The following is a 21146-nucleotide window of genomic DNA, read 5'->3' as shown; positions in this document are numbered from 1 at the left end:
CCTGGAGCCTGTGCCCCGCAGCGGGAGAGGCCACAACAGTGAGAGGCCCGCATACCGCAAAAAAAAAAAAAAAAAAAAAATCTGAGGAGTAGGGCAGAATCAGTTGAGTCCCATCTATTCTTGCTTGACAAAGTACAAGTAAGTTAAAAAGTAAAGTAACTAGGGGAACAGATGAATTGGTGGAGCATAGGATTTTTAGGGCAGTGAAAATACTTTGCAGGATACTATGATGAGGATACATGTTATTGTACATTTGTTTAGATCCATAGAATATCCAAAACCAAGAGTGAACCCTAATGTAAACTGTGGGCTTCGGATGATTATGTTGTGTCAATGTAGGTTTATCCTTGATTAAAAAAAGTACCATCTGGTGAGTGATGTTGATAACGGGATGCTGTGCATGTGTGGGGGCAAAGGGTATGTGGGAAATCTCTGTACCTCCCTCTCAATTTTGTAAACTTAAAACTGCTTTAAAAAATAAAGTCTTTAAAAGAAAATGTAACTGTAAACTGCTGGCCAGTGCTCTCCCTTACTTTAAGAGAGATAACAGGCGGTCCCTTGATTTCTTTAGTACATCATGGAGTTGACATTCAATCAAGCTGCCAAGGGTGTCAACAAGGAGTTCACCGTGAACATCACTGATACCTGTGAGCGGTGTGATGGCAAAGGGAACGAGCCCGGCACCAAGGTGCAGCACTGCCACTACTGCGGCGGCTCCGGCATGGTGAGCGTGGGGCCGAGCCCCTGGCCTCCCACCTCTTGCCCCCTTCTTGCTCCCCTCCACCACTCCTCTTTTCTGTGCTCCAATGGACCTAGGGCTTTGAGAGCTTATAACTAGGTGGGACTGTTTTATCTAGAATCTTCTGCATTTTCCCAGGAGTGCTCTGTACTAGTCAACAATACGGAAGAAGCAGTGAAACTCTGCTGTCTTCTCTGAAAATACATTGTGGGGTATTTTGGTAATTTGAACCTGGGATAGGGGAGGGGGACTTAAATTTTTCTTGAAGTGTGATCATTTTTTTCTTTTTCTTTTTGGTAAGTTTTAGGTATAACTCAAACTTATAGAATAGTATGAAGAACCACTCTCTTACTCCTTCTACCCAGCTTCACCAGTTGTTAACATTTTGTCCCATTTGCTTTGTCATTTGTGGTGTGTACATATTTGTGTGTGTGTGTGTGTATATATATATTTTATTTTTCTTTGTCTGCACAGGCTCTTTGTTGTGGCACGTGGGCTTCTCTGGTTGCAGCGTTTGGGCTCTAGAGTGCGCAGGCTCAGTAGTTGCAGCGCACGAACATAGTTGTGGTTTGTGGGATCTTAGTTCCCCAACCAGTGTTCGAACCTGGGCCCCCTGCATTGGGAGTGCGGAGTCTTAACCAGTGGACCACCAGGGAAGTCCCCATGGTATATATTTTCTAAGAGTAAGAATATTCTTTTATGTAACCACAGTAAATTGTCAAAATCAGGAAGTTTAATGTTGATACGATACCGTTATCTGTACTATTCAGATTTTTTCAGTTGTCCTTAATAATGTTCTTTTTTTCCACAAGCCCAGTATCCAGTCTATGATCTTGCATAGTATCTGGTTGTCATATCTTTTGTCTCCTTTAATCGGGAATGACTTCTCAGTCTTTCTTTTATGACAACTGACATTTTTTAGGATTACAGACCTGCTTTGTAGGATGTCCCTCATTTGGGTCATCTGATGTTTTCTCCTGATAAAGTTCAGTTTATGCATTTTTTGCAGAAACACCAGACATGTAGTGCCTTTTTTTTTTTTTGCGGTACGCGGGCCTCTCACTGTTGTGGCCTCTCCCATTGCAGAGCACAGGCTCCGGACGCGCAGGCTCAGCAGCCATGGCTCACGGGCCTAGCCACTCCGCGGCATGTGGGATCTTCCCGGACCGGGGCACGAACCTGTGTCCCCTGCATCGGCAGGTGGACTCTCAACCACTGCGCCACCAGGGAAGCCCATGTAGTGCCCTTTTCATGGATCATGTCAGGAGTCATGAGGTGTCAGTTTGTCTCATTAGTGGTGATGTTACATTTGTTCACAATCAGGTAAGGTAGTGTCCACCAGGTTTCTTCATTATAAAGGTACTATTTTTCCCATTGAAATTAACAAGGAAGTTGTGAGGTACCTTGACACTATATAAATATCCTGTTCCTCATCAAACTTATACCCAGTAGTTACAGCATCCATGGATCAGCCTTACCTAAATCAGGGATTACTGTGACTGTTGCTAAATGGTGATTTTTTTTTTTTGTTTTTTAAGTTTTTTTTTTTTTTAATTTTTTAATTTTATTTATTTTTTTATACAGCACATTCTTACTAGTTATCTTTTTTATACATATTAGTGTATATATGTCAATCCCAATCTCCCTAAATGGTGATTTTCTGATTGCAACATCCCTTCTTTGTTTATTAGTTGTCATTCTACTGAAAAGAAGAGCTTTCTCTTCTCCATTTATTTATTCATTCTTTCATTCATATCAGTATGAACTCACGGATTCTTATTTTATTCACTGAGCTGTCATTAGTATTACTTACTTAGATGCTCAAACTGTCCCTGACTTGGCCTGTGGAAGTCTCTTCTGGCTGGCTCCTGTATTCTTTTGATGTGTCCCCATCATTCTTTCAGCGCTTCCTTACTTTCTGTAACAACAGGATATTCTAGACAACTTGTACTTTCCTTGCCACACCCTGGAAAACGAGTCGTTTCTCCAAGGAGTCCTGGTTCCTTTTACTGTCTAGTGGGATTTAGAAACCAAGATCTGTGCTCTAGGTGTGGTCATTGTGCCTGGAGTGTCACTGCTTCCAAGACTTTTCAGCAGACTGAGCCAGGAAAAAAGGATGTGTTTGTGTGTATGAGCACATGTGCATGTGCACATATAGATACATATTTCATACCTGTGTTTCCATATTTTTCATATTATAGATGTATATACACACATATGTTCACACCGATCCATCCACCCATCATCCACCTGATAGTTCCACTTCCAGCCCAACACCACAAGGTTTATCTAGTCTTCTGCCTATCCATATTTGAAACTAAATAATAAAGATAAATTATTAATTTCTAATAAAGAGAAATTTGGCTCTGATTATCCTCTATATTTACTCATTTGCTCAATCGTATAAGACACAAATAGTAGTTTCAGAATTATTACTCATACCACTGCAAAAAGAAGTCCTACTTAACTGGCATTTAGTTTTTTTTTGTTTGTTTTTTTTTTTGTGGTACACGGGCCTCTGATTGTTGTGGCCTCTCCCGTTGCGGAGCACAGGCTCCGGACGCGCAGGCTCAGCGGCCGTGGCTCACGGGCCTAGCCGCTCTGCGGCATGTGGGATCTTCCCGGACCGGGGCACGAACCCGTGTCCCCTGCATCGGCAGGTGGATTCTCAACCACTGCGCCACCAGGGAAGCCCTGGCATTAAGTATTTAGAGTTGTTTTTACCTTTGGATTAAGGGTATATAGTTAAAATACTGTGCTCAACTTACTTAGATCACTTCTTTTTCTCCCCCTTCACCATGATTATTTGTTTGAAATGCAGTTAGGTTTCCATTGAGCATGTTTATATTCCATTTAGATGGTTTTTTTTAAGGGAGTTGGGAAGTTCTCCATCACCCACCTTTAAAATCAAATCATTGTTCATGGTATGTGTGTGTATGGGGGGATAGAAGTTGTCTTTGAGTGCAGAAAAGCATGAAAAAGGAGAGAAAAGTCACTGATAATCCCACCACTGTTAGTATTTTGGTGTGTTTCCTGCCAGTTGTTTTTTGTTTGTTTGTTTTTTGGGGGGTATAATTGTTTTACAATGTTGTGTTAGTTTCTACTGTACAGTGAAGTGGAGTTCCCTGTGTTTCCATATTTTTCATATTATAGATGTATATACACACATATGTTCACACCGATCCATCCACCCATCATCCACCTGATAGTTCCACTTCCAGCCCAACACCACAAGGTTTATCTAGTCTTCTGCCTATCCATATTTGAAACTAAATAATAAAGATAAATTATTAATTTCTAATAAAGAGAAATTTGGCTCTGATTATCCTCTATATTTACTCATTTGCTCAATCGTATAAGACACAAATAGTAGTTTCAGAATTATTACTCATACCACTGCAAAAAGAAGTCCTACTTAACTGGCATTTAGTTTTTTTTTGTTTGTTTTTTTTTTTGTGGTACACGGGCCTCTGATTGTTGTGGCCTCTCCCGTTGCGGAGCACAGGCTCCGGACGCGCAGGCTCAGCGGCCGTGGCTCACGGGCCTAGCCGCTCTGCGGCATGTGGGATCTTCCCGGACCGGGGCACGAACCCGTGTCCCCTGCATCGGCAGGTGGATTCTCAACCACTGCGCCACCAGGGAAGCCCTGGCATTAAGTATTTAGAGTTGTTTTTACCTTTGGATTAAGGGTATATAGTTAAAATACTGTGCTCAACTTACTTAGATCACTTCTTTTTCTCCCCCTTCACCATGATTATTTGTTTGAAATGCAGTTAGGTTTCCATTGAGCATGTTTATATTCCATTTAGATGGTTTTTTTTAAGGGAGTTGGGAAGTTCTCCATCACCCACCTTTAAAATCAAATCATTGTTCATGGTATGTGTGTGTATGGGGGGATAGAAGTTGTCTTTGAGTGCAGAAAAGCATGAAAAAGGAGAGAAAAGTCACTGATAATCCCACCACTGTTAGTATTTTGGTGTGTTTCCTGCCAGTTGTTTTTTGTTTGTTTGTTTTTTGGGGGGTATAATTGTTTTACAATGTTGTGTTAGTTTCTACTGTACAGTGAAGTGGAGTTCCCTGTGCTATACAGCAGGTTCTCATTAGTTACCTATTTTATACATATTAGTTGTACATATGTCAATCCCAATCTCCCAATACATCCACCACGCCCCCACCTTCATGTCCATACATTTGTTCTCTACGTCTGTGTCTTTATATCTGCCTGCCAGTTGTTGATTAGGAATGTCATTTCCGTTTTATATTAGCTAGTTTTTGAATAGGTTGTATATGCAAATCATTGGAAATTCAGTGGGTACAAATTGAAAATTCTGTAAGATAAGTCTCCCTCTCAATCTTGACTTTTAGCCATTGAGTTCTACTCTCCAGAAGCATCCTTTTGTCTTTCTGTATGCAAGTCTGTGTGTGTGTGTGTGTGTGTGTGTGTGTGTGCATTTTTTCATACCAGAGATAGAATACAATTGTTAGCACTGGTTGTACCTTGGTGTTTTGTTTTGTTTCTAGTTCTCAGTATGTTTGGGAAATACTCTGCATTTATAGCTGCCTCAGTCTTTTTTTTTTTTTTTTTAATGTTTGTTTATTTGATTGCCCCGGGTCTTAGTTGTGGCAGGCAGACTCTTTAGTTGTGGCATGCGAACTCTTAGCTGCGGCTCGCTGGCTCCTTAATTGTGGCATGCAAACTCTTAGTTGCGGCATGCATGTGGGATCTAGTTCCCTGATCAGGGATCGAACCCGGGACCCCTGCACTGGGAGCATGGAGTCTTATCCACTGCGCCACCAGGGAAGTCCCTGCCTCAGTCTTTTTATGGCCACTGTATTCCTTTATATGGACACATCACCGTTTGTTTAGCCAGGCCCCTGTTGCTGGATGCCTAGGTGGTTCTTATTTTTTTCATGTTATAGATAACAGATACCTTTGAATAGTGTCATTCCTCATATTCATTTTTTGAATATACAGGTATCTATTATGTGTGAAGTAGAATATCTCTTCTAAGATTTGAGAGCCATTGTTTTTTTGCATGTATTCCATCTTTTGTCCTTCTTTGTATTGAGTAATTGGTCTTTTTCTTATTCATTTGTAGAAGCCCTTTATAAATTAATTGAATTAGTCCTTTGCCAGCGATTTTAGTTGTATTTGTCTTTTGACTTTGAATATATTTTTGCCTATTTGTATATAATTTTCAACGGTTGAGAATCATACATGCAATTTTTCCCTTTTTTCATTTATTATAATGAAAGCATTTTTCCATATCTGAATATATATATATTTTTTTTGCTGTACGCCGGCCTCTCACTGTTGTGGCCTCTCCCGTTGCGGAGCACAGGCTCCGGACGCACAGGCTCAGCGGCCATGGCTCATGGGCCTAGCCGCTCCGCGGCATGTGGGATCTTCCCGGACTGGGGCACGAACCCGTATCCCCTGCATCTTCAGGCGGACTCTCAACCACTGCACCACCAGGGAAGCCCTTTGAATATTTTTAAGCATTCTTTCTGATGGCTAAATAATAGTCCACTGATGGGTGTGCCTAGAGTTACCTGTAAATACTACAGCTTAGTCTGAGAAAGTGACGTTGTGCTTACATTCCTCTAGAGGGCGCTGTTGGAGAGGATGAGGATTCCTGTGGTTACAGGTTTGTGAGTTGAGTTGCTGCCACTTGTTACAGATACTTTTTATTTTATTTTTTATTTTATTTTATTTTTGGCTGCGCCAGGCGGCTTATGGGATCTTAATTCCCCAACCAGGGATTGAACCCGGGCCCTCGGCAGTGAAAGCTCCGTGTCCTAACCACTGGACCGCCAGGGAATTCCCTGCAGATACTTTTTATTGATCCTATTTCCCTCTCACTTCTAAGGTCCTTTCTACAAGGCCCTGAATTGCTGTGACTTTCTTTTTTCACATTTCTTAGGCGAACATTGAGATAAGACAAGCTGAAGTGTATTTCTCTCAAAATGTAATGTTTGAGATTGGGGAAAAAAATTTGCGAGACATACACTAAAGGATTAGTATTCCTAATATGTAAAAGGCTCTTTCAGAATAATGAGAAAAAGACTAACAGCTCATTAGAGAAACAGGTCAAGGTGAGAAGAGGAAATGCAAGTGACCAGCAAATGTTTATTGCTGGTGATCAGGGAAGTGCAGGTGGAGCCAAGGAGATGCCTGAAGTTCGCCACACATTTCAGAGATGGGTTCAGGCCCTGCTGACAGGCCTGTGGGACGTGGCACTCGTGTGCACTGATGGTGGATGTGGAAACCACCCTGGCCTTTGGGAGTGGCAGCTGCAGTGGTTGTTCATCTGCACATATGCCTCTCTCTGTGGGGATGTAGCCTATAGATCACACCTGGAAAATAGCACATGTGCAGGGTGTCCCTTGGAGCCTGTGTGTAATAGGAAAGGACTGGACAGCCTCAGTGACCACCAGGAGTGAGTTGTCTGAAAAATACACTGATGAGGAATGCTCTCTGAGATTATTAAATTGTTAAAAACAAAATAGCAAAAGCCACAGAACTGTGTGCACGGTATGCAACCTGGGCTTATTGAAAACTTGTAATGCACAGATGGATGGCTTGAAATGTGTGTCTGTAAAGGTAGGATACACAAGAATATCACTACAGCTGTGCATCTGTGGAAGGTACCTGGAATGGTTAGGGGCCAGGGGTGAGGGAGACATTTAACTTTTCACCGTACCTTCATTTTTTACTTTAGAAATTTTTAAAAAAATAAATTTATTTATTTTTGGCTATGTTGGGTCTTCGTTGCTGCACATGGGCTTTCTCTAGCTGAGGCGAGCGGGGGCTACTTTTGGTTGCGGTGCGTGGGCTTCTCATTGCAGTGGCTTCTCGTTGCAGAGCACGGGCTCTAGGCGCATGGGCTTCAGTAGTTGTGGCGCACGGGCTTAGTTGCTCTGCGGCATGTGGGATCTTCCCGGACCAGGGCTTGAACCTGCATTGGCAGGGGGTTTCTTAACCCCTGCACCACCAGGGAAGTCCGTGCTTTAGAATTTTGTACCATACGCACATAGGACCTTTTCAAATAAATATAGCACATAAAATTGTATTGTATTTTTTTTTAATCTTTTTATTTATTTATTTATTTGGCTGTGTCGGGTCTTAGTTGCAGCATGTGGGATTTTTAGTTGCGGTATGCAAACTCTTAGTTGCGGCGTGCAGGATCTAGTTCCCTGATCAAGGATCGAACCTGGGCCCCCTGCATTGGGAGTCTTAGCCACTGGACCACCAGGGAAGTACCTAGCACATAAAATTTTAAATTTAATAAATATTTGTCCTAGCAAGTCCACCTTTGGGAATCTGTCTTAGAAAAAAAAATTAAGACATCAGAACAGAAGGATCTATGTGAAGAGATTTTTTTCTTCACCGAAACAAAAATTAAATATTAAAATGGAAATTGAAATCTATATATATTGGTCTAGAGGAATGTTCATGATGTATCATGAAGATGAAAGGGAAAGCAAGTTGCAGAGTGATAGTATAATATATTGTCATTATAAAATTTTTACTTAAGTTTTTTATGGAGAGAAAGAGAGAGTGAGTGAGCGAGTTATGGGAAAGAACATCTCAAACTGAGCTACCAAGAGCTGGTCACCTTGGGAGTCAAGATGAGGGGGGAGATTAATAATTTTTTTTATGTATGTCTGTATCCTTTGATTTGCTATAACAACGGGTATTTGATAATTTACCATGAAAAAAAAACTCAAAGATGTTAGGTTAAATGAAAAGGTAACCGATTTCCAGTGCCCAGTGAGGAGCTGATGGGAGTGGCCACAAATTGTAAGGCCTCACCAGCTGTGCGAGGGGCTGGGAGCCGGGGAGGCTCCTGGAGGACTGGGGTGGGAGGGCCTGGGGGGGGTGGGGAAGTAGAGACCCCTGGGCGGGGAGCATGAGCAGCACCAGTGCCTGCGAGAGGAGCTGCTTGCCTCCTTGCTCCCAGGGTACCTGTGATGGGGGCTGGGGACAGTGGGGGGCCCTGGGAGACAGAGAGGCCAGTGCTGCTCCTCCCTTGGAGTGGGCAATGGCAGCTCTGGGTGGGGGTTGCATCCAGTCGTCACTTTCCTCTTTCTTGCCCTGCTTTCCCAGCTGTCCCTTTTGTAATGGGGGAGGGGTACTCTTTTTAAAGCATATTTGCTCAGCTCCCAGGAGTTTCGGGAACTTCTGTAGAGAGGCAGCGTCTCATTTTTCAGCCTCATATAATCAGGTTTGTGGTTTGGGATTCAGAAGTTGGTGCACTCTAGGTTAGATTAACAGTTTGAGCTCCTGCACCTGTGTCTTTAGGCAGTATGTTTTAGTGCATGTGCACGCAACACGTGAATCTTTGGTGAAATGTTTCTCATGCACATTGTGGTCCCAGGACCTCGCTGTCAGGGTTTACCGGTGTCTAAGGGTCCCGTTTTTCTTCTCCTTTTTATCAGGAAACCATAAATACAGGCCCTTTTGTGATGCGCTCCACATGTCGGAGGTGTGGTGGCCGGGGCTCCATCATCACGTCTCCCTGTGTGGTGTGCAGAGGAGCAGGAGAAGCCAAGCAGAAGAAGAAGGTGGTGATCCCTGTGCCTGCCGGTGGGTCTGGGGCTCGGCTCCTCCATGTGCAGGGGCTGGGAGCCGGGGCCATCGTGTCCTTGTTTCTGGAGCCCAAACTCGAGGAGGAACCAGGGTCTCCTTGCATTTTCCTCTGCACCAGTTATCCTTAAAATCTGCACACATGTCACGTGGGGAGATGGAACCCGATGTGGCCGCTCTGCTTCTGCGTGAAGGACTCCCCCATCTCCTCCATCTTCTGTCCCAAGGCCAATGTCGTCCCCACTGCCAGCCCAGCGGGCAACACCACCCCCTCCTCCTGCCCCCAGGGCCAGCTTGTGGCTGCTCTCCCTAACTGGCTCCTTTTCCTAGGGTAGTATTTCCACTGTGCGGTCTAATAATGTCTCTCACCCTGTTGAAGACAACACAGTGACTCTCAGGGGCTGAGAAATGGCCTCCCCTTCCAGCCCCTGCTGGTCTCAGCCTCCCCTTTTTTTTAGTCTCCCCCTCATTACCTGCCCTGCAGCTTCCTGACTTTCACATAGCCCCTGCCTCCCAGAACAGAGCCTTTGCATACACCATTCCCGGTGACTGAAGCTCACTGTCAACCTTCTTTTCAGTAAGTTAACTCTGTTCTCCCGGAGCTCCCAGCTCAAGTGTCACTTCCCCAGGGGAGCCTTCTGGAACCTTCCCTGTTCCTTAGATGTTCCTTTGTCTGGAGTTGTGATCTTTTCTTTCTAAGAACACGTCTCTGTTTGTAGTGATACATTTGTTAGTGTTGTTATTTGGCTAATAGCTGTCTCCCTGATTAGACTCTAAACTCACTGAGATACTAGGTGGACCTGGCAGTAAACCAAAGAAATGAATATAAGGGGCTTTTGTTCAGTTATCAATTATTGTATGTTGTACCTTTGGAAAGTTATTCTTGTTTTAAGTTATACTTGTTGCTATCTTCAGTAGTTGTGTTATTCCTTGTTAACAAGAAACAGAAATGAGGAAGTTGGTGGGTTGTAAATGGATCTAGCATAGAAAATGCCTTGGGAGGTCCTAAAATAATCGTTCTGTTTTGAACTTTTGTTTTTACTTACAGGAGTCGAGGATGGCCAGACTGTGAGGATGCCTGTAGGAAAAAGAGAAATTTTCATCACATTCAGGGTAGGTTCTCTGTTAGCACAGCTTCTGTCAGGCCCTTGCTCTCCTGGAGAGGGTACGGCCCAGGCTTCTCATAAGAGAGGTAGGAGCTTCACAGAGTGTCTGGCCATCTGAGCTTCCAAGGTGAGCAGTGGCCACTTTGGCAGGGTGATTAAATGTGTGTTACATCAAGCTTTTGTGCTAAATGTGGAGAGAACAAAGTTTCCTCGAGGTGTTTACAAGTTGGACTCATAAAAATACAGAAAACATCTCCTTGTATTTTTTATTTATGTATCGAATTGTTCATAGGGACAATAAGTGCCAAAGCTACAGTTTTACGTACAGTGTGCAGGGCAAACCCACTTTTCTGAGGTGAGGGAAACATGAGAGGAGGTGGCGCCTTCTGCCAGCGATTCCACCAGACGTGTACCCAAGGAGGTGCAGTTCGCAGAGGCAGGGTGTGTGATAGCCTCGTTAACAACAGCGAGACAGTGACAACAGCCTGCTGTCCTTGGAGAGGGGAATGGTGAGTGGTGTGCGCTGTGGGTTCAGGGCACCTCAGAGCAGGAGGCTCGCGCTACACCTGTCAGCATGAGACGTCCTGGGACTTCTCCGTTACAAACAGGGAGAGAGCAGGTTGCAGGACGAGGGAAGGAGGTCATCTGTGTAAAATTTTAAACCATTGAGGTGGTGTTATGTATTGTTTAGGGACATGTAAACATGTAGGAAAAGTAAACAGATGCTTGTAGGAATGATACCTACTAAATTGACCTGGTTACTCTGGAGGGATGAGCTGGAGGTGGGGAGAAGTCACCTGTGTCCTAATGTTCTGTTACCTAAGCTGGGTTGTGGAAACACCGTGTGTTATTTACTTTGCTGGTTTACGTATATGTGAAATATTTCATAATTTAAAACAAAGAAAAAAATAACGTAAAGGGTGAGTCTTCTAGACTGAGAAATCGAAGACAAAGGCAGCGGTCTGGAAGCCAATCTATAAGGAAGGCTTGGTAGAGAATTCAGATTGTTTGCAGCTGATAATAGAGAAGAAAAACAGAAGAAATCACTGGAAGGCAAAGAATGTCTTTGACACACAAAAAATAGTGCTTATAAAATCAGAGTAATTCCAGTATTGCCAGTCTGACTTGAAGGTAGTTTGTACCAAATGACTCTTTGGAAAGTAAACCGTTTTCGCCTTTGTAGATTGTATTAGTCTGTGTTTCTTTATACTTTCCAATAAAGAAAGATTTTTATTTTTTTAATGTTCAGAAGCTGATTTTACTTTTTTACTTCCCTCAACAATTGAACAGCTTGATCTGAGATGACACTCTTGCGTTGCAGTGAAGTAAGAACCTGCCCTGTAACTCCCAGAGCCTGGGGGCGTGGTCGCTTTGGTGAAAGTACATTCTCTCCCTGACGCTGTGCTCTGAGCTGCTGAGATGCGTCTGTTGCCCGCTTTCCAGAACGACTTCTCTGAGCGTAACCCCCTCTCGTGCTTGGTTGTAGGTGCAGAAAAGCCCCGTGTTCCGGAGGGACGGTGCAGACATCCACTCTGACCTCTTCATTTCCATAGCTCAGGCCATTCTGGGAGGCACCGCCAGAGCGCAGGGCCTGTATGAGACCATCAACGTGATGGTAAGAGGACAAGCGTGGCCTTGCCACCCTAGTACTTCCTTGTTCTTTTTTTCTGAAACAGGAAATGGCTGAGAAGTGGCTGGAACCTGGGAACAGCCAGCCTGTCGGGGATTCGAGGAGACAAGCTGGGTGTGGCGGGGACGGAGGAGTGTTGGCCGTGCCTTGGGTGTGACTTGGCAGGGAAGGCAGCTCCCGGGCCATGTCCACTGCTGCCGGGCCGGGGAGCGGCCTCAGTGGTGCCCCAGTTGGCTCTGCCTCCTCCCAGGTCTCGCTCCCCATGCTCCCTCACTCCTGCTCTGGGCTTGCCGCCCCAGACTCCCTGCCCTCAAGGCCATCACAGGCTCTGCTCGGGATGGACCTGGCTTAGCCATTTTCCGTGTGGTGTCTGGTGGGTTTGGTCTAGAAACCTGAATGGAGTTCTTTTCAGGAATAAGATTGTCTTCATGTAGTGAAATGTTTTCATTTGGGCAACTGGAAACCAAGGAAAACCAGAGATTCCTTTCTTTATAGATTCCCCCTGGGACTCAGTCAGACCAGAAGATTCGCATGAGCGGGAAAGGCATCCCCCGGATTAACAGCTACGGCTATGGAGATCACTACATTCACATCAAGATCAGAGTTCCAAAGTAAGCGCCGCTCAGCTGTGGTGAGGCCCGCCTGATCTCTGCAGCTTTCAGCACTGGGCAGGATCCGCTTGAGGGCTTCTTACCTGCTGAGTTGGTGCTGAGCGGCATGGTGGTTCAGCGCCGAGCCCGACTGCCCGGCCTGTGTGACTCTGCTGCCATAAGCGCTGAGGCTTAGGCGGGTTACTTCTCCCTCTAAGTTAAGTGTGTCCTGCCTGGGCGCTCCTTCTGAAAGTGGACGTAATACAAAAGCTCGACCTTGTTGAGTTGCTGGAAGATTAAAGGAATAACCCATAGGGAATGCTTAGCTATTGCTGCTGCTGTTGATTTTGTTATTATTGTTCTCAGGTTGCCTGCCATCTGGTGGGAGAGACCTATAACCAGATAGTGGTTGGTGATGTCTGCGGTGTCTGGGAGAAAAGTCCAAGCAGGGAGCTGTGGGCATCCGGAGCAGGGCATGCCAGACTACGCTTGGGAGAACTGGGTTTCCAGCCCTCTCTTCAATTAGATCATTTCCATTTTGTTCCCCCCTGTAAACTATCTAGCATAGCCACAGTGGCAGTTGTTTAGAACAAGTTAGGGTAGTTCAGGAGGTTTATTTTACAGAAGCTTTGAGGGTGTGGGCTCTTGGGTTCAGGGTATGTCCTGTGCCTGGGTTGCATTTCCCACACGCTGTGTGGGGACTGGCTCCATCCACGTCCTTTAAAGAGCTGCCCAGAGGAAGCACCCTGACACTGACTGTGCTCGGTCCACAGGAGACTGACAAGCCGGCAGCAGAGCCTGATTCTGAGCTACGCTGAGGATGAGACCGACGTGGAGGGGACAGTGAATGGTGTCACCAACACAAGCACTGGTAAGTTGGCCCAGCGACCTGTGGGAGCCCCCAGCCCCTCGGAGGGTGGACGGTTCAGAAGCGTGTTGGGGTTTCCACTTGGGCAGAGCAGAGTAGAAAGAGGGGAGCTGAGGGCTAGGAACGGCAGGGGCAGCTGCGCTCCAGAGTAAAGCTGCTCCCCCTTCCTCTGCGCCTGTGCTGCTTGCCGAGGTTAGCGAGTTCCACGATGCTTCCTGCCAGGTAGGAGCTGTGTGTCTCAGAGGGCTGCTCTCCTGAGTTCTATCCTTGGTTCTGCCACTTGCCTTGTGACCTGGGCACATCCCTACCTGAGATCACCTTGTAACCACTAAAGGAGAAGATGGGTTGGGAAGCTTAATGCATTCCTCTCCCAGAAAGCTTCTCCAGGATTTCAGAGTGTCCTGTAAACAACAGCTACTACAGCAATGAAGGACCGTGGTCACATTACCCCAAATCTGCCTGTTCATAGCAGGCCTAAATTCTGAATTCCTAGGGCAATGAAAAACAAAACACCTTATTTACCCTGAGCTTAAACATCTTAGGCCCTCTGCAGAGTGGAGTTAAATATTGGTGATTTGATACCAAAATGCCCACAGGCAGAAGCTTTGGCCACGGGAACCTCGGCCACAGCCCTCCTCCCATGGGATGGGGGTGCTCTGCTGAGAAAACGCTGTTCTCTGTCAGTTGGGCCTCTGCTGGGTCCGGGACAGGCCATGCCAAGGGTGAATTGGCTTCAGCTGCCCAACATGTTGCCTCCTCGTTGCATCATTTTGTTTTTGTCTGGGTCCTGGATCTGCCTCTCACCTTCTCAGAGCTTGAATGGCATTAGATCAGTGTATGGTCATTCAGAGCAGGTGATTGGAGCGGGGGGTGGGGACTTGGTCTTGCAGCCCCGGCGTAGGGGTGGGGGTCCCAGCAGCGGTAGCCTTTGCGTGGACTTGGCTGAGCTCCTGTTTTGTTTTTGTTTTTTGTGTTTTTTTGACTGTGCCACGTGGCATGTGGGTTCTGAGTTCCCAAACCAGGGATCGAACCTGCACCCCCTGCATTGGAAGCGTGGAGTCTCAACCCCTGGACTGCCAGGAAGGTCCCCTGAGTTCCTGTTAAGTCCAGGGGACCAAGTCCTCCGTGAAAAAGCAGCTGCCACAAATCCTGTCTGTGCCCGACTAGGCACCAGGTGGACACTTATTTTAGTGGTTTGGTTCATAGCCTTTTTTCATATTTTCTGTTAATATCCCTTGAACTAAAACGAAGTGGGAATGGTTGTTCCATGTAACTCTACTTATGCACCTCTAGCTTCTTCCTGAGTCCCAAATATTTCCGCAGTCATGGAGCATGTGAGATTTGTTCTGCAGCCAGCTCTCAGCTGTGCCCCCTCCCACATTGGGAACTTGAGGTCCACCTGGGCCTTGTTCACTATATTTGAATGTCAGGTATTAGTCGTCACCAGTTGTTGTCTTCAGTCCCTTTCTGAGAGGTTAAATTGGGAGTTGATCATACAGTCAGCTTATGAGTGTTCTTAGAACTGTCATTACTTTCATGGTTCTTTGTCCTGTTAGCTCATTCCCTGTCCCCTTGTTCAGCCAGGATTTATTGGGACGCTCCTGTGTGCCAGACACTTCGCCAGTTCTTCCTTTAAATGTTTATTGACATAATTTTGCTGAGTATAGCGTAACTTTAACATAGGCATTGGATGCATTTGTGAAAAGTTCATAAAATAAAATGAGTATGCCGAATTTTTATTTTTTCCACTTCTGTTGTCATTTCAGAATTGTATTCCAGTGGGAAATTTGGCTGCCAGACAATTCTTTAAAAGGCATTTAAGAATCTTAGTAATGGCTTCAAAGAATGCATTGTCAGTCAGTCTGCTACCTGGGTGTGGTTAAGCCTCTTGTTACACTGTGAAGAAAGTTACCTTTGCGGTCCACGTGTGAAAACACACCAGTGTACAAAATTCCCCTCCTGTCAACTTCCTTAAGGTGACTCCTATTTATTTAAGTAGAGCCTGAATCTCTTTTATTAAAGTTTTACTAGAAGCAGTTGCTTGCAGTCATCAGTGGTTCTGGGCTAAAGTGTCACTTTTTAATAGCCTCTGAGTGAGATAGTCATCAGAGACTGTCACTGCAGATACAAACAGATTCCTGGGTGTCTTTGCTTTCATTACGGGAAGGCATTTGGAATAGTTACAATTATGTAGGAAACTGACCTAAAGTTTTTGGTGGGTTTAGTATCCCTTGTTTACTTTTGTTCCCTAAAGCCCCTGCTGAAAACCTTAATGTCTGACCCTGGCTTCATTCCCAGTCTGTGAAGCAGAAGACCGTAGTGAGCTTGGGACCCTTAGTGCTCTCGGGGGCCTGGGGTGCTCTGAGGTTACCACGTGGCCTTTTGGGTTTAGAGACAGTGTGGCTCATTGTTTGTGTTTCTGGATCATCATTAATTCCTGTGACAACCCACATACGTACACTGAGCTGTCGTGTAGGAGCCTGTTCCATAGCTCGTTATTTGGGGATCCCACTGCGTTCTCTTCTCTGACAAGCTGACAGTTGACTATAGAGCCCCCTTATCTAGGCAGGGTGGAGGCAAGAGGAAGATGAGGGAAAAGACATTTTAGTGGGACGAGGGGTGCTCCACTGGCTCAGTCTGTGCGTGTAGACAGCTCAGGGAGTCAGGCTGTGAGTGTAGACCCGCACCTCTACCTGTAGGGTGGGTCCAGTCTCAGAAGTCATCCTGGAGTCCTGTTGGCTTCTGTTTCTTCACACAGATGGTCATTGAGCATTTGCCATGTGATAAGAAGCAATGCACAGAGAGACAGGGTCCCTGCCCCATCCAGCTTACAGTGTGAGCGGGGAGGACAGGGCAAGCACTGAACCCCCAAATAAGTGTTAGACCTTGCTTATAACACTAGGGGTTTGTGACTGTGGAGAAAGGTGGTACACATTCCCAGAATGAATGTTACCTGGTTATTCTTCACTTTGTAAAGAGCCATCAAACGCTTATGACTGGGAATCACTGCCTGTAGGCCGGGAGCGTGTCCTCTTTGAATCCCCTGCATGTGCACAGCGCCTGTTAGCTGAGTTTATTTGAATTCATTTTCCTTCTGAGGGATGGAAACGTACCCCCTGCTCGGGCAAGCTGCGTGTGGTTTGATAGAGGAGTCCTGTGCCTCGGGTCTGACCTCTGCCTGAGGTTGGCTGAGCAGCCTCTCCGCTCTGGTCACCTCCTGAAGGCGTGGACTGGAAACGCTCATGCAGTGCCTGTGCAGCTGGAGGTATCATGGGCATTTCCTGTTTATCCTAAGTGCAGGAATCATGTGCCAGCTTGTATCCTGTAATGAGACCAGAAGGCACCTGAGTGCTCAGGACATCCTGTAAGGACACGTCCTTCCTCCCCTGGGCCAGAAAAGCGATGTAGGTATAGACTGCATCATCTGTGTGCAGAGGCTCACAGTTTATCCCTGACTTTCGGTTCAGAATTTGAAATTCAGTGCTTAAATCCTTTGATGTCCCTGTCAGTAAGCCTTATTCCTGAAGGAGCCCACATTTAAAATAGAGAGAGATAAGAATGTGTTCTGGTGGCAGGGGGTGAGAATTTCCAGGTGTGTCTGTGTTCTGTTGTTTTGTTTTTCGGTTTTGAATCATTAACCCACTAACTTGGTATTTATTCTGGCTCTCCCAGACTTTGGCCAAACGCTGTGGCCCCGGGGCATGACTGCAGGGACAGCAGAGTTGGGGTGGGGGTGATGGTGGTCACTGAGTGTTTCTGTGCCCCATTGTGACTAATAGTTAAGAGCTTGGGTTCTGCTATCAGATGATTCAAGTCCCAGCTCTGCCATTTTTAGCTATAAAGCCTTAGGCAAATTTCTTCACTTCTGAGCCTCAGTTGCCTCATCTATAAATTGGGGATAATAGTAGCATCTACTTCATAGGGTTCTTCTGTGATTAAATGAGATCATGTGGATAAAGCATTTGGCACGATACCTGGCACATGTTAAAAGCTCCATCAGCAGCAGTAACTCATAGTGTGACACACACACACACACACACACACACACGCACACACACACAGACTTGCTGTCCCCTCACCAAGGACAAAACAAAATTCAGTACTTTTGCCTTGCCTTGCCTTGTCCGAGGAGGCCCAGGAAATTTCTGGTTTGTGGATTCCTTTGTGTTAGGAGAGTCCTTTTTTGTTACTTAATTATGTAAGAAAAGGGGATGTGAAGGACTGAAGGAGGGCACATCTGGCCTTGTAAACTGTGGCCATGGATGCCTCTCACAGGGGCCTGCCGCCTTGATTGTGCAGTGCCCGTGTCCTCACCTGGGGAGCCCTGGGCATCGGGCTTTTGCAGTTGCTCAGACCTCTGTCAGCGCATTCTTGTTTGGGGCCACCGCTATCTCTCTGAGGACATTCCTGACTTAGGAGAGCACGTCAGGTCCAGAGGACGGCCTGGGGGGCTGTACCCAGGACAACCTACCCCACCCCTGCTGGGGGCCTGTTGCCCAGAGCTTTGGGCCTCTCACCAACAAAGGTGTCTTAGACTGAGATCTTGGGGACGTGACCATTTTGTACCCTCTACACGCTGTACTTGATGTACATCTTCTAGCATGTTGAGATGTGCTAATTCTCCTAGCACAATGAAAAATACTGAGTACAGTCCAGCTCATAACAAGTTGGCCCTCTGCCTCGTGGTTGGCAGGTCTTTAAAACGATGTGTTTGTGCAGCAGAATTGCTCTCAGTGGGCCCTCAAGAAACAGCAGATCAGCTTCCCTTTATCTGGAGCATTTGGAGCCAGATGCTTGCCCAGTGACACACAGGGTCCTCGGCTGCTGTTGTCATAGATGAGAAGTGCGCATGTCCTGGGATCCCCAGGTGTCCCGGAGATGGTTTGTGCGCACCGATGGGCTGTGGAAGCTGGTCGGTTGGTCTTGGTGCATGTTCTTCACTTCTCAGAGCCGGTGAGCGAGAGCCTGGACTTTGGCGTCTGACTGCTTGGGTCTCATCTCGGGCCTCCTGCCTGCTTACCGGCTCTGTGACCTTGGGCATGCCACCTAATCCCTTTGTGCCTCTGGTTTTTGGTTTTTTCATCTGTGGAATTTACGTGTAAGGTTAGCCTAAGGATTGAACGAGCTAATGTGGATGCCGTGTGGCCTGGCCCAGAAGACATCTGGCACTTGGCTCTATTTCTGTTACGCTTGTTAAGGTAGAGACAGCTCCTTTTTGTCCTTTTCTATTGTCTTCCTCTCGAGGGCCAGTGACTCGAGGAGCAGTTGAGATGCTCCGAAGCGCTGAGTCATCTGACAGGCGGGGCAGCCCTGGCCAACCGGGGTGCAGCCCCCTCTCCTCTCCGGGTGGCGCATGGTGGCTCCTTGAGTGGCGAGCCCTGGGTGGCCAGGCGGGGCCTGGGATGGGACACATGGAGGTGTGCGCCCTTGACCCCAGTTCTCTCTGCTGTTTGTGCCCAGGTGGCAGCACCATGGATAGCTCCGCAGGAGGCAAGGCTAGGCCTGAGGCTGGGGAGGACAAGGAGGGATTCCTTTCCAAACTTAAGAAAATGTTTACCTCCTGATATCCCAGCCGAGGTAGGAAAACCCCTGAGGTTCCTCCCCTTTTTGTTCCCCTCTGTGAACTAATCCGTTTTCTGTCACTTTAACCAGTATCATCCCCCCACACCCAGAGTTGAAGAGGTTCCAGTCTCAGGCGTGGTGTGTCTGGCTCCCCTCAGAGCCAAGCCTCAGCCCGTGGGGAGTCAGCCGGTAGTGCAGGGCCGAACCACAGATAGTGGCCACTTCTGCGGCTCCACTTCCTGGAGAGGTTGCTGCCTCCCATCCCTCCTTCCACCAGCTCCTGGGGGCTCTGCATCCTGCCGTGGTGAGGACCAGGTTGCCCACGGTCACAGAGGGCCAAGTCATTGCAGAGCCAGGCCTAGAACTCAGATCTCCCCAATCCCCGCCCTGTCCTGCCTGGGAGGTGCAGGGAGGTGTCATCCTTGGTTAGGGCTGGGGTGGGGGGCACTGCCAGGAGACCTGCTTGCTCACTGTGGTGTCTTGGGACTCACTTTTTACTTGTGCTGGTCCCTGGTGGCTGGGGCTCCTGGTGCAGCTCCTTCCCAGGGATGACAGAAGCTCACCAACAGGGCGTGTTCTTCCTGCGATGCCAGTGAAACGTAACTGTTTGTGTCTTGGCTCAGGAAAACGATCCACTGGAAACTAGGCCGGGAGCAGCAGCCCCTCCTTGTGGCCAGGGCATCTCAGATGCAGGAGGATTCCACACAGCAGCACCGAGCCCCTGCCTGCAGAGGCCCTCTAGACCACCTTGGAAACAGCAAAATCATGTGACAATGCACCTCTCCATGGAAGGGTCATGGTGGACAACCCCTGGGCAGTAAGGCATGGCAGGTCTAAGGGCTGGTAGTTTCCTATCCATGGGTAGGTAACTTGGCCTCTTCTGGCTCCAACAGAGTCAGACAGCTGGACATTTCTTGCAGAGCTAAAACTCTGATTTGGAATCAAATGTGGTTAAAGAATTAAAGGCCATGCTTACAGCTTAAAAATGAAGTCTTAAGCTGCGCCGAGTTGTGAAGTGATTAATTTCCCTCTCAGCAAATCTCTGGGAGGTTCCAGAATGAGTCTTTCCTGACAGGGTTGTCTTCCAGGAACCTGGGGCATGCACGCCCCACTGGTGTCATCCACCCCTCAGCAGGGGCATCTCCTGCTAGAGTTCGTTTTAATTCCAAAAGGTACCAAGCAGCTGGAACATGGGGGCCATGGGGGCCTTGGGGGCCTGGGGTGACACATATGAAGACAGTCCCTGGAGATGCTGTTCTTGATCACATGGGCCATGATCTCTGTCAGGATGGATAGTCCTTCCTCCCACCCCACTTGGGGTGGCCCCTTGTCCCTTGACGGTTGAGTTCTGTTCTAAGCCGGTGTGAGTGGAGCTCCTGCCCTTCTGCTGAACCACAGCCAGCCGTGGCCTGGGGCCGACTAACGGCCTCTTAACCCAGAGCCCTGCCCTGCTGCCTGCCAGGGCCTTGGTTCTCACCACTCACAGTTGACCTCTGTTTTCAGAAGTGTGTTTAAATTATTCAGTGCTAAGAATCATCGTCTTTTCCTGATAAACGTTTGTTCAGAAAAGGAGAGCACAGTCTCAGCAGTTGAAAGTTCTCCACCATCCAGCCAGAGCAAAACACTGTTTCCCCAGCCTTGGCTCGTAGGATGTGTGGGTTCCATTGTGTTTTCAGATCCCCCTGGCTGTGGTAAGACAGGTTAATGGAGAACACTTCTGATTAGTTCCCTTTTTGTTTTCCTTCATAATTTACTAAAATAAAGCATCTACTAGTGTCTGCTCTAGGAATGTAAAATGATTCTGTATCAATGTAAATAAGATTATCTATTGCAAAGAGATATTTAAAACCTAAATTGTTGTCATTTCTTCTTTGAAAGAGTTCAGACAGCTTTCTGCAGGTGGCCCAGCAGGGGGTTACTGGTGGTCACCTGCCAGTCAGGCCACCCCACGTCTCTGCTGGCCTTCCTGGGGCGGCTGGAGGTGGCTGTCCTAGTCCTTGGAGTCACGTGCGCCAAGGGACGGGTGGCGCTCTGACAGGCGCTGACCCTCTCCAGCCCAGA

At 47.1% G+C, this 21146-nt stretch overlaps 1 protein-coding gene across 2 annotated transcripts in view; it reads left to right on the top strand.

Annotated features, from left to right (window-relative positions):
• DNAJA3 (DnaJ heat shock protein family (Hsp40) member A3) overlaps window positions 1–20870 on the top strand; it is a 34424-nt gene extending 13554 nt beyond the window's left edge. Inside the window, exons 5-12 of one of the 2 annotated variants that reach the window (XM_007126509.4) lie at window positions 572–724; window positions 9182–9329; window positions 10378–10442; window positions 11922–12050; window positions 12561–12676; window positions 13429–13526; window positions 18984–19100; window positions 19709–20870. In XM_007126509.4, coding sequence (XP_007126571.2) covers window positions 572–724; window positions 9182–9329; window positions 10378–10442; window positions 11922–12050; window positions 12561–12676; window positions 13429–13526; window positions 18984–19087 — 813 coding nt within the window. In that variant the 3' untranslated portion in view covers window positions 19088–19100; window positions 19709–20870. The remainder of the gene's footprint in view (window positions 1–571; window positions 725–9181; window positions 9330–10377; window positions 10443–11921; window positions 12051–12560; window positions 12677–13428; window positions 13527–18983; window positions 19101–19708) is intronic. The other variant, XM_007126510.3, reaches the window with a different exon arrangement.
• Window positions 20871–21146: the final 276 nt, after the last annotated feature.

The sequence above is a fragment of the Physeter macrocephalus genome, unplaced genomic scaffold, assembly GCF_002837175.3.
Source record: "Physeter macrocephalus isolate SW-GA unplaced genomic scaffold, ASM283717v5 random_135, whole genome shotgun sequence".
NCBI lineage: Eukaryota > Metazoa > Chordata > Mammalia > Artiodactyla > Physeteridae > Physeter > Physeter macrocephalus.
This window is presented reverse-complemented; position numbering and strand designations above follow the sequence as displayed.